General features: G+C 47.3%; 1 protein-coding gene and 1 long non-coding RNA gene across 7 annotated transcripts in view; one reads left to right on the forward strand and one right to left on the reverse strand.

Annotated features, from left to right (window-relative positions):
• Positions 1–14,856, reverse strand: part of LOC103690538 (uncharacterized) — an 89,542-nt gene that overhangs the window by 16,394 nt on the left and 58,292 nt on the right. For all 3 annotated transcript variants that reach the window (XR_010054998.1, XR_594409.4, XR_010054999.1), the window contains 4 exons: positions 12,956–13,132; positions 12,613–12,707; positions 11,215–11,424; positions 10,249–11,124 (listed from right to left, as the gene is read on the reverse strand). This is a non-coding gene — a long non-coding RNA (uncharacterized LOC103690538). The remainder of the gene's footprint in view (positions 1–10,248; positions 11,125–11,214; positions 11,425–12,612; positions 12,708–12,955; positions 13,133–14,856) is intronic.
• The window catches only part of Aox2 (aldehyde oxidase 2), an 89,404-nt gene continuing 75,148 nt past the window's right edge, over positions 601–14,856 (forward strand). For 2 of the 4 annotated variants that reach the window (XM_063267188.1, XM_063267189.1), the window contains exons 1-5: positions 601–5,491; positions 6,745–6,853; positions 8,907–9,033; positions 10,992–11,053; positions 13,118–13,201. In XM_063267188.1, the coding sequence (XP_063123258.1) occupies positions 5,454–5,491; positions 6,745–6,853; positions 8,907–9,033; positions 10,992–11,053; positions 13,118–13,201 (420 nt within the window). In that variant the 5' untranslated portion in view covers positions 601–5,453. The remainder of the gene's footprint in view (positions 5,492–6,744; positions 6,854–8,906; positions 9,034–10,991; positions 11,054–13,117; positions 13,202–14,856) is intronic. The other 2 variants (XM_063267190.1, NM_001008522.2) reach the window with 2 other exon arrangements.

Here is a 14,856-nt window from a genome sequence, read left to right on the forward strand (position 1 = left end):
ATCCTCAAGAGCTAGTCTTTAGAATTATCAAGGAACATGAGAGCTGACAACCACGTTATATTGGTTGGGAATGTGTTCTGGATTCCCTGACAGGAAGCTACTGTGGATGGACTGAGAAAGAGGAAGTTCTGGCTTGAAGCCTCGTCACATAGTGAATGCTCATTCTAGCATCGAGATTGTACGCTAAATGACCGTGCTCATGACCTAATGAAGGATGTTCTAGAAAAGAGCAGGACTCATCAACCGCAAGCTTGGGACATCACTTTAGTTGAACCATGAAGACAGCATGGTTGTATCTGCAGATGCAGTTAGAGGGTTTTCGTGCAAGCACAGTGTCTTCTCCAACGTTGACCGAACTGTATTCTTAGCGTTGTCTCAACCCAGAAGATGCTGGCTTCATTCCCAGTTACTTCTGAAACATGCACTTGAGTCTTGCTCTGCTAGTCTCAACGTATCTTGAACAGATCACATTTTTTTCCAACAGTATAGTCTTGAGCATAGAGAAGCAGGAAAGACATGGAAGAGCCAAGTAAGTATGACACGCTACCCCTTCGCCTCAACTAGAACACAGACTGAGCGCATCCATACGTTTTCCTAGGAGGCATCGTTTTCTCATAAAGAATGAAAGGAACGAGCGGGGAGGTTTGGGGGTGGGGTCTCGGGAAGCTTACTGCTAGCTTTCTGCTCAGTCCCTCTGGGTTGAGGCAATGCACAGAGCGGGTGTAAGCTTAGGTTGTTGTTTGTGGGTTCACGATACTCTCAGATTTCAGAGAAAGCAAGAAGAGGTATAGGTTGCATCCTGAGCCAGCTTCAAAGCCAGGGTTGGTGGTTGCTAAGGCCTGGGATTAGGAGGCCCTAGACTTTAAAAAGCCACAAAGCAAGGAATTCTCCACTCCATGCTGTCCCTGCTGAGGGTCCAGGCTGCCTGCTTCTACCTCGATTCTTTGTCTTCACTTCAGTAGCTGGGATCAGAGCCAGGAGGCCAAGCTCACCAGAGCCATGCCTTGCCCATCCCAGAGCTCCGATGAGTTGGAGTTCTTTGTGAACGGGAAGAAGGTAAGGGACCCCGTAGAGTTATCCCTATGGCTTGCAGCAGGAAACCCCTGGCTCGCTGGGCACTCGGGAATCCAATCTGAGCCTCTCCTTTCTGATCTGACAAGAAGCTCAGGTTTAGGAACCCATCTTGACTTCTCTTCTCTCCTCAAAGGCACCAACTGGGTCCTGGCAATAGTGGTAAACGGGAAAGCTTTGGGAGTCTTTGCATACCCCTGGGACTCTGGCAGGCCCTTCACTGTATAACCTGATATAAATCCCTTCACCTCCCTGAGACTCGGGGTTCTCTTGTGGCCTGTGCTTCCCACAGCTGTTGTAAAAATGGAAAGAAAGCCGTTTCTGTGGTCGCACAGGAGCCCCTGAGGCGCAAAACACAGAGGCAGTGCACTCTGTAACATGGTTTGCGCTCCGAACTCCTGAAGTTTTTAAATGGATCCGTCTTTGTATTTCTATTTACCAAATCAATTTCTCTATGGCTGTAATTCTCATCCTTCCTAAGGCTGCGACCCTTTAACACAGTTCCTCATGCTGTGGTGACCCCCAACCCATAAAATTATTGTCGTTGCTACTTTATAACTGTAATTTTGCTGAATCAAAAGCACCTGTGTTCCGAGGGTCTTAGGTGACCTGTGAAAGAGTTATTTGACCTCCAAAGGCGTCATGACCCACAAGTTGAAAAGCTAGAGGCCCCTCTTCCCCTGGGTTGCAGCCTCTTCTGGGAATATATAGAGACGAGGACAGAGCCTCTCAGTTGCCACTTTCACTGGTGGCCTCCTCCCTAGCCTCACCCCTCCTCACACAGGACACTGGCTACTTTAGTGCCCAGACCCTTCTTATCATGAGCCCCATTGTACTTTCCAAGAGCACACAGCTTCTCAGGACTCTTGCTCCTCCCCTCCCAGAGCCTCTCCGACCTCTGACCCCACACACTTAATGGGGTTGCAGTCATGTCCACCCTCAGCAGTCGGCCCAAGGAGGCAGCCGGAGCCCCCGGGGCTCGTCATTGGCCTGCATGTGCTCTCGCTGTGTGCAGCCTCCCAGGCACCCACCACACCCTTCTGTGACAATCACTCGGTAGCTGAGTTACTAATGGCTTTTCCATTGGCCCAAAAGCCAGACGGGCTCCTTCCTCTATCAGTCCCAGATCCCATTATGAGCCCAGAATGACATGGCTGTAGTCAGAACAGAGTAAGTCAAGAGAGAGAGGGGAGAAGGGATCAGAGTGGAGGGAGAGTGTTGTGTTCTACAAAAAGATAGGAGAGACCAAAGATATGTTTGGTGGAGGGGAGCTATGGTGTGGGGGAAGGGGGTGCCTCTGCAGGCCCATGCTGAGGCATCCCTTCCCCCTGAGGGATCGGCCACACAATAATATAGTATATAGTATAGAATAGAGTTTATTCAGGGCATGCAGAGAGCAGAGATGGGAGAGGGGGAGTAGAGGCCGGCCATGAGCACGTCGGGGAGGGGTGGCACTGGGATAGAGGGGGAACAGGAGGTAGAGGAGAGAGTGAGATCAGGAGGGCAGGAGAGTGAGGAGGGAGCAAGCAGCACCTTTATAGTGAGTCAGGCACACCTGACTGTTGCCAGGAAACTGTGGGGCAAAGCCTAGACTAAATGTCACTAAAGAGGAGGGGAGGGGAGGCAGGCTGTGGTGGAGTCCATTGGATATTTGCATGGGGCGGGTCTGATCACATTCTTGGTAACTGTCAAGGGCCTAGTGTGAAAGCAAGGGCATTGGAGAATGGGCTTTTGTTATTTTTCTGGTGATGAGGTGAGACCCTAGAGAATGAGTAAGTGGCTTTGTGGGGCATCACTGGGAGGAGAAGCCCTTGGTCCTGTCAAGGCTTAATGCCCCAGTGGAGGGCAATTGGGGGGGGGGAGTACCCTCATGGAAGAAGGGGGAGATAGAGAGTTTATGGAGGGAAAACCGGGAAAGAAGATAACATTTGAAATGTAAATAAAAAGTATCCAATAAAAAGAGATTAAATAATAAAAGAGAAATTAAAACATTTAAATTAAATATTTCCAATGAAAAGTAAAGAAAAAGAAAAAGAAAAAAGAAATACCTTCCTAGAGATTTCTATCTTTGAGTTATGCAAAAGTGTGTGTCTTCCTTCTGAGGAGAAAGGAAGAAGCCAGTGTTGGTCCATGAACCTTCCTTGCCTGCCACACAGAATGGCTCACACGACATCTCGGGGCAAAAGCACAGTAGCTATACTAAAGGAAACAAACAGGAAAGAGAGCAAGGAAGTTCCTGTGTGACTTTTGGTGTGAACACCCCACTTTCCAGAGGAAGGATGGGGAATTCTAATGGCCCATTAGACCTACGCTGAGTCCTGAGCAAGGTGACAAGGCTAACCAGCAGGCCACTCAAACCTCAGGCCCAGAACCTCTCCAGGACAACAGTAACTTTAGCCTACTGACTTTCTGTCAAATTCCAGACCCCAGAGATCATCATGTGTTTCCTGCCAGGTATCCCAGAGATGGTAGAGACATCCCACCCACCTCCCCTCCCTTTTGGACCACCCTCCATCCCCCTCCCCACAACAAACACATTCCAAATTTAGATACTTCCGAAGACTCAGTTGGGAGGTTCCACGAAGCCAGGAGACAGAGCACAAGTAAAAAATACAGAGTGCAGATACTTTTCCAAAGTGACAAATCTCCAGAGACAGCCTCCCTCCTCAGTGACTCCCAGCTCCTGCCCCACAGAGCAGCACATTGCTACACTGGCCTTGTGAGGCTCCTGCCAGTAAATAAAAATGGTTTCCCCTCAGAGCAGGTCTGGTCTGCTCCATCCTGCCTCCCACATCAAACAGACATTCTGCTGAGTCATCCTTTCAATCCCATAATCCCTCCTGTTTCCAACGCAGGTGACAGAGAAGAATGTGGACCCAGAAGTCACTCTGCTGGCCTTCCTGAGAAAGAACTGGACCCTTTCCATCACAGTTTCAGCCTTGTCTATGCAGGCCTTGTAGAATGTATGGAGCTTAAGGCGCTGTGGTTGTGAGGGGCGAGGCGTGCAGCCCTTTGACCCTTGCCTGCTGTTTGCTTTTGGCGGTAGCTGTAAGAATATCAGGTTAATGGGGCTGGTGAGAGGAGAAAGTTTCCCAGCATTGCTTATGTGTGATTGAATATCATGAAGTAGAAGCTAAGCGATGCGCTCGGGCTCTGCCAAGCCACCTGAGTGTTATGTAATAGAGGCTTGGGTTACCTGTGACCTGCCCTTTACAGAACCAGATTCTCAGATTCAGCAATTGGATATGACAAGGGGAAAGATTTCTTTACCTTACATCGATTTTCTTACTTCAGATTTCTTACCCCCACCATCTTATATGCTGGAACACACAGGTCTTCATAATGATAAACGTATTTTAATTACAAAGCCCAATGGATTGCTGGGGGGAATAGTGAAACTAAAGACAGGAGTAACAAGCTGATGACATTGCCTCTGCACAAGCTTTGTGTGAAGGCCCATGTGGGCTCTAACTAGCCGCCAATGTTGAACGTCAAAACATTTTATGTTTTAAATAATCAAGACTTCCAGTTGTTGTGGCAAGTGGGAAGGTAGCCAGTCCGGCACATGGTGACTCTGCTTAGAGCCAAGTGAAAACTGTCACTGGTCCCCTCTCATCTAGGCCCTTCTTCACTTACATAATCCCTCTGAACCACTGTTGACCAATGAACTAACAGAACAGAGATAGATGATAGATGATAGATAGATAGATGATAGAAAATAGCAAGGAGTTGATGAGTTTAAAGTCTTTTTAGCCACAGCTGATCAATCTTACGTGGAAACAGGGGAAGAAAGAGAAACATAGAGGCAGAGCCCAGGTTTGCCATTACCTGGAGTTAGAGCGGAGGATGCTCATGGTGGAACCTGGAAGCAAGGATGTGAGACCTAGAGGCTCATCACCCCACTTCAGATGCAATGCAGCCAGAGGAAGACTGGGTCATTACCGGCCAAAGTTAAAATGTGCTGAGTTGTTAAAAATAGTTCTTCTCCCCCAGTTATGTGATTAGAACCAGAAGAAGACATAAAAACACCTGTAAGGAAGTAGGGTTTGTCTAAGGAGTTTTATCTTAAACCCAATAAGAGGTTTATGGTGAGCTTGCCTGGCAATGTAGGCATCGCTCCTTCTTCCCTGTAAATGGAAACTAACCAAAATGGAGACAAGCCAGAATGGGCTAATATATCCAGAGCCACATAGCTAATCAAATGTCTTCTCAGACTGGATGTCCTCCCACAAAGACCCTTCGCACGAGTAACACCTAGGGAAGCAGCTACCTCAGAGGCAAAATGTCTGCCTTGCATTTTTTCCTTGACTTCTTCCTTTCCAGTACGCCTCACGGGGACTAAGTATGCCTGTGGGACAGGAAGCTGCGGGGCCTGCACTGTGATGGTGTCCCAGCACGATCCGGTGTGCAAGAAGACAAGGTAGCTATCCAGGGTCCGGGAGCCAGAAGAGAGGTCTGTCCCTGCCTGGCTTCTCTTCTACTGCATGACCAGATCTTAGCGTCTCCACATTTGAATGCCCCTGGAAAATCCCCACAAATGCTGTGAGCCCTTTACTCTGATAACAGAGATATGCCAATTGCCTTCTGTATGTTACTTCTGGGAGACCACGACCTCCCAGGCCTGTCTATGTATTCCAGATTAAGAATCAAGAAAAGCCAACAGTTTATTCCATACTTAAAGAAACTGAAGCTCAAAAAGAAGAGGTGACTGTTCAAAGTCATATAACCAATAGCCTAACCACTTGAGCCCATATTTTCTGGCCTGGAAGCTAATGCTCTCTTTGTTCTTGATGTTCTTGAATTGGACCAACCTTGCAGAGCAAGGACCTGGACCATGGTCGCACCCTCTAAATACGAGTCACATTCTACAACTTGAACTTCATCCACATCTTTGGTCCAAACCAAAATGGCTTCAAAACACAGATTTCACACACACACACACACACACACACACACACACACACACACACACACACACACACACACAGAGTTAAATGGCTTTACTCAGAGAGCTTAAATTAACAAGAAAATGAATGCAGAGTGCATTGGTATAGGCAAAAGGCACAAACCCTTTGCCTGTGATAAGACTGTTGCTCTCACAAAGACTAATAGAAGTTCAGCCATCCTTCTGGGGACAGGGCTCCTTTCACACCTGGGGAAAGGAAGTTTAATGATTAAAAGCTTCTAGGGGGCGTTGTTTTAAGACCGTAGAGATTTTCTGACGTTCAGGATGTCCAGGCTCACATTAAGGATCCCCAGGCCTCACAGGTGGTGTAGAATGAGCAGAGAGTGCTTTGACTTGCTCTTATCTGTCACCCCTGCAGTCCCCCCACCTCCCACTCCATCAGAGCTGTCACCTCTGCAGTCCCCCACCTCCCACTCCATCAGAGCTGTCACCCCTGCAGTCCCCCACCTCCCACTCCATCAGAGCTGTCACCCCTGCAGTCCTCCACCTCCCACTCCATCAGAGCTGTCACCCCTGCAGTCCCCCACCTCCCACTCCATCAGAGCTGTCACCCCTGCAGTCCCCCACCTCCCACTCCATCAGAGCTGTCACCCCTGCAGTCCCCCACCTCCCACTCCATCAGAGCTGCTGCCTCTCTTAGTTCTGGTCCTCCTCAGGGGCAGGTCTGTGTCACTTCACTTGGTTTTCTTTATGTTTCCCACACAAAGACACTTCTCTGTCATGGCATGCCTGGTGCCCCTGTGCTCCCTGCATGGGGCTGCTGTCACCACCGTGGAAGGTGTGGGAAGCATCAAGACCAGGCTACACCCCGTGCAGGTAAGTACACATACTAATCCTCTCACTTCTGAACTACACTTTGCCAAAGGCTGTGTAGACTGTGTCACCTCCACATTCTGGGTCACAATGTGGGAGTTTTGGGTATTTGAACACTCATTGATGGTGATAACATCTGATCAGTGACGCAAGAGAAAACTAAAACACACCTTCATTTGATTAAATGGTTATCTTTCATTATTTCTTCTATTTGAATAATATCAAGATTTTAAAAACCTTGTCTGATACCAATTTACTATAAACTGGAGTAGATATTGAGCACAGGATATAGAATAAATGCCTCTTTGGGTGCTGGAGATATATAGCTGTTGATACACTGCTTGCCTACCATGCATGAAGTCCTCGGGACTACAGAAACCTGGCAGGGGCACATACTTATAACCCCAGTACTGGGGAAGGATTAGGAGTTCCAGGTCATCCTCCTCTACATAGTGAGATCAAGGCCAGCCTGGAATACACGAGACAATATATATATATCGCTATGGTTAAGAGCACTGACTGCTCTTCCAGAGAATCCAGGTTCAATTCTCAGCACTTATTCTCAGCATTATATCAATTATATCAGCCTCTAACTCCTGTGCCAGGAGATCTGATGCCCTCTTCTGGCTTCTACAGGTACTACACACACGTTACATGTACACATACTCAGGTACACACATCCATACCATACATATATGTATAGTATGCCCTATCAACAGCTATATCCCCAGCCCCTCAGAGACATTTATTCTATACCCTGTGATCAATGTCTACTCCAGTTTATTGAATAATTGGTATCAAACAATGTTTTTATGAGATAAAATTTAGGGATCATTCCCTGTAGTATAAAGGTTTGAGGAGTGAAATCAGAATTTGACTGAAGGAAGTCTGAAAGCAACTCCCCAGAGGATAGGGACAGTCCCCTCCAACATGCAGCCTGCTGCTGAAGCAGCAGTGTTGGACTGAAGGGGGACATGACATGTGCTGGCACTAAGTCTCCTGTCATTGTCATGGGAGTTTGGGAAGCCACAGCCAGATCAACCAATGCTCAGGAACTTTAGGGAAGAGCATGTGTTTCTTGGTTTAACCACTTAAGAGTCAACTTCAGGGCTGGAGAGACGGTTCAGGGGGTAAGAGCACGGACTGCTCTTCCAGAGATCCTGAGTTCAATTCCCAGCAACCACATGGTGGCTCACAACCATCTGTAACAGGGATCAATACCCTGTTCTGGTGTGTCTGAAGACAGTTATAGTGTACTCATATAAATAAAATAATAAATCATTAAAAGAGAGAGAGAGAGAGAGAGAGAGAGAGAGAGAGAGAGAGCTCCAAAGAGGTCAGTAAAGATGAAGGGCCCAGAAAAGAGTCTGCTAGGAAGTTGTGCGAGACACTCACACAAAGTCAACACAGTGGGACCCCAGGCACTACACACTAAATCTCGACCAAGGCTTCCAAGCTTTGGTGTCCCCAAGAGTCAACTGGAACTTGCTAAAAGTTCAGATTCTGGTCAAGCAGTTTGGAGCAGGGACCTGAGTTCCCTACCATTTCCCAGAAGAATTCAGAATTACCAGACCATAGATCACACTCTAACAGACCAAAATCCTCAGTCCCTGAAAGTTGGGCTTTTTGAGCTGACACAGAAAACAGTAAAGAAGATGGCAAAAGATCTTTAATGGTCTCCATGTCAGTCAAAGCCACACAGCCTCCTGTGAGACCTAAGCCATGGAAGATGTACGGGTGTTCAAGAAAACCAGTTTTGAGACTTACGAGCACCCTCCTAATAATTACTGACTCCTGGAGAATGCTCTCAGTGGGGGTGCAGGCTGCACACTGCTAATTCCCAAGCAGAAGCCTCAGAGCATTGAACCCTGAAAAGTAATTAAAGTTGTGAGATGTAGCTTCTAAGACACTGCCTTTGAGAGCTGCCTAGAAAGGGAGTATATAGATCCTGAACAGAGGGGCGGGACACACTGGCTCAGAGAGTGAGGAAGGTGCAGGCTCTGGACCCTGGAGAGAGTCAGTGGCAGCACATGTAACCACAGCTGTACCCTTCCAGGAGAGACTCGCCAAGAGCCACGGCACCCAGTGTGGATTCTGCAGCCCTGGGATGGTGATGTCCATGTATGCTCTGCTCAGGAACCACCCGCAGCCCTCAGAGGAGCAGCTCCTGGAAGCCTTGGGAGGTAGGTGTGACACAGGAGGCAGGCAGAAGAAAAAGGTTCTTCAAGCTTCCCCACACCATCCTCAGCATCATCCCAGCTCTGCTCAAGTGCCAAGCCACAGTCATTTCTAACATTTCTGTGCAGACACAGAAGATGTCAAGTCAACTGCACACAGCACAGGGGCCACCACCCTTCTCTGTCTCCTGACTTATCACGTCCCAAGGGCCTGAATCGGTGAGCCTACCAAACAAAGCACGACAAGCTGGCTTAGAACACAGGAAGCTCTCACAAAGTTCTGGAAGCATTAAGTCAAGCTGTCAGCCCACCTGTGCTGTGTCTGAAAGCTCTGAGGAGACCGCCTCCTTATTCCCCTCAGCCTCTGACGGGTGTCAGCTGAGCCTTGGCATTTCCGAGCTCATGAGCTGCATAACTCTAATCTGTTTCTGTCTCCCACCTTTCCCCTTGTCTGGGTTATAAATCTTCCTCTTGTTTAGGACATCAGCCACTGGGTTAGGCCCATCCCAATCCTGGACAACCTCCTTGTAGCACGATTTCACAAAGAGTTCTTATTTTCCAACAGGGTTATGTTCAGTTTCCAGGGCTTAAGACTTTGCGTCTTTAGACAGGGAGTGTATCTCAATTCATAATAAGCCTCTCATCTGAAAGATGTACAGCAGCTTTAACTGCATAAACATAAAGGGTTAACAAACATCACCTCCAGGTGTTACCAATCCCTAAACGAGTCCTCCATTCATAGATGGAAGAAAGACAAATGAGAACAGATGCGCTCCTTATGTGCCAGCTGCTGATCTCTCTCTCTCTCTCTCTCTCTCTCCCTCCCTCCCTCCCTCTGTCCCTCCCCCCCCCCTCTCTCTCTCTCCCTCCCTCCCTCTCTCCCTCCCTCCCTCCCTTTTGGTCCCCCTAGCTCTATCTTTATCTCTTCTTTCAATTGCAGAAATTCAGAGCCAAGCATATGATAGAGTAGCTATCATGGGTAAAGGCCCTGGGTCCAATCCCCAATAAAATAATAATTAATAGTAATAATCAGAGAATCATACTAATTTATCTAAAACCTCCACCTTCCACAGGTCTCTCTTCAAAAGCTTCAGGTCCTCAATCCTAAAACTTGACCAAGCCCAATTTATCATATTTCCTGCTCTCTACATGACTCCCCCAGGCCAGTCTCTCCCCATCTTTTTCCTGCTGCTCTGAGAAGTCTACCCATTCTTTACCAACCTATAGCTTTCGCATCTTTTGAGCCCAAACTTCTTAGTCAGGCCATCAGAGATGAACTCTAGCATATGAACTCTCAGACGTTCACCGTCATCCTTGGAAACGTGAGGATTCCAGACTTTAGCATGTAGCGGAATGGCCCGCTGGTCTCTCAAATTCAGGTTCTTGGGCCTGTCTCCAGATGCTTGGGTTCCAGAAAGTCAAATTCATGTTCTTAACGAATACAACCAGGGGATTCTGATGCAGCGACCTAAGAGCCTCTGAGGAACACACCTGGCAGACCATCTGTGACGCTTTGTTTGTCTAGTATCACCTTGGAAATTGCTTTTTTAAAAGATCACTGTCTTACATAATTTGAAATAGTTATTGTCAATAGCTAAACATCATGGCTGGGGTCATAACTCAGAAGTAGAATGTTATCCTAACATGTCCAAGGCCCCAAGTTCTATTCCCCAGAACTGAAATCTATTAGATCTATTTCAGTCTTTAAAAGAATCCAGTAGAGTGTCTAGAGATATGGCTCAGTCATTAAGAGAGCTTGCTGATCTTTCGGAGTTCAGTTCTCAGTACCCACATTGGTTGGTGGCTCACAACCACCCATAACTTCAGCCCCAGGAAATCCAACACCTTCTTCTGGCCTCCAAGAGCATCCACATACAGACACACATACCCATAAATAAATAATAATCTGAAAAAAATAAGCAGTAGGGATAAGCAATTCACAGCTATGTTTCCCCTCTGATCAGGTAATCTCTGTCGGTGTACTGGGTATCGGCCGATTCTGGAGAGTGGCAGAACCTTCTGCATGGTGAGTACACAAGGGTGGGTGATTGGAGACACATCATATGAAGTAGGAATGAGAAGAACAGGTGGTCAAAGCTGGGGACACAAGAATGGGGTTTGTAAGACCATCACAACCAAGACAGACAAAGTCATCACAAAGGGACGGGGCAGAGGGCGGGGACTCACTGGAGTTGCCAGGACTTGCTGAAGACCAGGTGAGCATTACACCAACTTTGATGTGGTCTAGAAGCACAAAGGGAAGTCATGTGGACTAGCCAGCTGTCCAGACACTTGCCGCCAGTTGAGCATCTATGCAGTGCCGCTGAGGTGTCTGTAAACATCAGGACTCGGGCCATGCTTTGCTTTGGTGAATGTTTCTCCCGAGAACCCAAGCAACTGGGAATGGGAAAACAGAAAAAGAAGGTAAAACGCAAAGTAGACACTAAAATTCACTCCAAGAACACAGGGAGCAGCCTCTCTGGTGAAAACTCAAATGTCTTGCTTGGCAGTTAGTAAGAGTTCAACAAATAATTCCTCATTATTTGTTGAGAATGCTCATTATTGTTTGAGAATGCTGTTGACAGTATGAATAGCATTTGACAGACATCAAATAGCATTTGATGACCCTCTGCTGAGGACAGGGTGGATGTGGGAAGAGACATTAGGCAGAAGCAAAGGGTACCTCAGATCTTGGAGGAGCCCCCTATGGTCCTTGTCCAGCTATTCAAGAGTCTATACTGGCAAACCCATATGCCTATCCTTTTCTGGATCATTCTCCATATAGGGCTTCAACTGTAACTTTAGGCTAGGTACTTTCCTGAGATGGTCAAGGGAAGGTCTTAGGAGCCAATGTGTACACACAAGATCAATGAAGCTCCTTATAGAGAGAGAGAGTGGACAGTGGGCTGGGGTATTCACAGGAGCATATGAGGCCCCTGCAGAGCTATGTAGGAAGAGAAAGCAAAAGCCATAGGCTAATGTCTCTGTATGTGCCCCTGCCTCAGTTCCACACACATTAGAGGTAGACCTGGAAATGTACAATGAGTGTGTCCCAAAGTCAGGCAGGTATCCTGGTCATGTGTGTCCCAGATTTCTGTTGCCTCATAAAGGAGTCAGAGCTGACACACTAAAAAGTGAAATGAAGAAACTATACACCCAGCAGATTGCTGATGTAAATGGGAAAGCATGAGGTACCAGCAAGTAGGCTAAATCAATTCCTTTCACTAGAGTATAGGTGTTAGCAGCCTCTCCTGGAGCACAGGTGCTGGAGATAAAGCCCAAAATGAGTTCCAATAGCTCACCCTGTCACCAGCCAGTCTCATGCCACGTTACCGAGTTAAAGAAATCCAGCCCTAGATAGGACACAGACGGTCTTATTACCCACTGAACCCAAAAAAGCACAGTTTTCTTCAGCCACCATCGATCCACGTCCATCCTGGGGACCTAAGAGCCTATGGTGGGCAAAGAAGTGTTTGCAAGGCAGGAGAAACCACCTGAGGAAGAAGGTACAAGGAGTGGGGTTTACAAGAAATGGAAATGGGTGAGCTGCAAGTGGGAACCGAGTTGAAACTGCCATCAACTCACCCAGCTGCACATCCCTTTTGCACTTAAACTGTTTCCCTTTCATAAAGGTTCCATGTGAATTATAATGAACAATGTTCCAAATCATTGTGGTTGCCCTGAAAAATACCATAAAAAGTGCATTTTACCATTGGTCATTACCCTAAAATAGCTCCAATATGAACATGATATTGTAATTGCAATGAATGATGTTCATCTACTGAGTACAGTGTATATAGGATATAAATACAATATAATCTCAAGTACATCAAAATGCCAGCGCTGGGCACTGGGTGTTTCTTTTAGACTTCTGCACATTGTGCTATTTTATATTACATGTTTATATGGTATGTATTTCATAAGTTACCTTATAAAAATAAACAAACATAGCAAGAACAGCCTTGTGCTGTCCCTGGTTAAGTAGAAGACTTCAGGTTCTGAGGTCTCATAGAGATTATCCAAACCTCCAGGGCACGTCCTTATTTGCATATAAAAAGTATTGTTCACATGAAGCACTTCATGTCCTCAGGAGTCAGATGGTTGTCTGCAGAAAGGAACAGGACAGTGTTGCTTGGATCAGAAGGAAGGTGACTCATCTGGAAGCAAAAGTGATGTGAGTTCCTCTGTCTGTTTTCTTCTCTCTGTGTGTGCCTTGCTTAAAGCCCACCAGCTCTGGCACCAAGCGTGTGCATTTGAGGGGTGGCTCCCCACTTTGTTTGCGACCTTCCCAAGCACTTGCAGGGCCTGGTGATTTGCAGGCCTGTGCTGAGCAGACTTGTTCATTCAGAGATCACAGTCTCATTTTCCCCTTCATAGACTTCAGACTAGAAAGGCTGGAACAAAAGGGAAACAAAAACCTCTTAGACAGCAGGGAAAACATCTACCGCATGAGGGATGGTCACCTCCGTGGTTAGAAACAGAGTTCTAGAGCTGTTCCTGCTCACACAGCCATCCTCTGTCCCTGAGCTGAGGCAGAAACAACACTGTCAACTGGACAAGCTAATGGCCACCACCTTAAAGTCCACAGCAGCATTCCAGCCTCTGGCTTTACCTTCTGAGAGAGGCACCTTTTTTAAACGATCCACTGCCCTGTTCTCACAGGAGTCAAATAGAGAGGTTGGTGAGGTCCTAACTAACACCTCTTATGCTGTGAAAGAGCTCAGAGCGGGCCTGAGAAAAAACCGCCTCTCAGCCTTTCTCTGTGTGTCGTGTCCTTCACACCCACCTGTCCACACGGCCATCTCACTCATACCCTTTCTGTAGTCTAAAGAAGGTGTGTGGTGGAATAAAGAGGTGTTACCCTGAGGAGGCGAGCTGCACACCCCCATAGTGACTCACAGAAGATCAACACTTGGGAGAGTCAACACATCCCAGAGTCCCTTCCCAACCTTGAAGACTCGGGCATTGGGATTGAGCATCAGCTGGGCACTAGGTATCACTCGACTTAGATTAAGCCAAACACCAAGGGCTGTGCTGAAGCTAGACTGCTCACAAGGAGAAACACAATTATAAAGTAAAGCCTCATCCTTTCCTAACAGTGACACATACCAGGATGCTACGTTCTGTGGAGAAGGCGGTTCACAGGCGTGTCCCTGCTGTGTGGCGAGGTGTCTGCCTGTGACCGCCCCTTCCCCTTCCTCTCTGACGATCTTCCATTTGGAAACCTGTTAAGTCTTGCCTTAGACCCTGTTTAGAACCTTTTGTTTCTTTGTGTTGATTTATTGTTTGCCACTTTCATTCCCAGGCGAAATCTTTTTTCTAGGTCTTAGAACTAAATCACTGGCCCCAAGTACTGCCCAAGCTAATTCTCACACACAAAACAATTGGTCAACTGTTGGCCTGCAATACCTCAACCTGCTGTGGCACAAAGAGCCCTTACAAGGGATAACTATGTGTTCTTTCTGGAACCTCGCAAGGCCTTAGAGAGACAGAAAAAAAAAAAGGAGTTGGGGTGTGAGAAATGACAAATGTCAGGCCATTTCATCATTCCAATTACCCTCCAAAATAAGCATTATCTCCATTTACTCTTTGGAAAGGTTAAGCATCCGTGGAAAGGTCAGTGGGGGTGTCGGTGGGGGTGGGGTGTTAGGAGGGAACCAGACCTGTCAGCCCTCCAGCCTTCTCTCTCTCTTCTCTGCACCCACCTGCACCCCCACAGCCCACAGCTCAGATCTCCTGTCCTCAGGTTGTCTCCCGGCAGTGAGAAAGGGACGATGACGAGTTAAAAGCTAAAGAGGATGTGTGTGTGCGTGCGTGCGTGTGTGTGTG

Source organism: Rattus norvegicus, chromosome 9 (genome assembly GCF_036323735.1).
Source record: "Rattus norvegicus strain BN/NHsdMcwi chromosome 9, GRCr8, whole genome shotgun sequence".
NCBI lineage: Eukaryota > Metazoa > Chordata > Mammalia > Rodentia > Muridae > Rattus > Rattus norvegicus.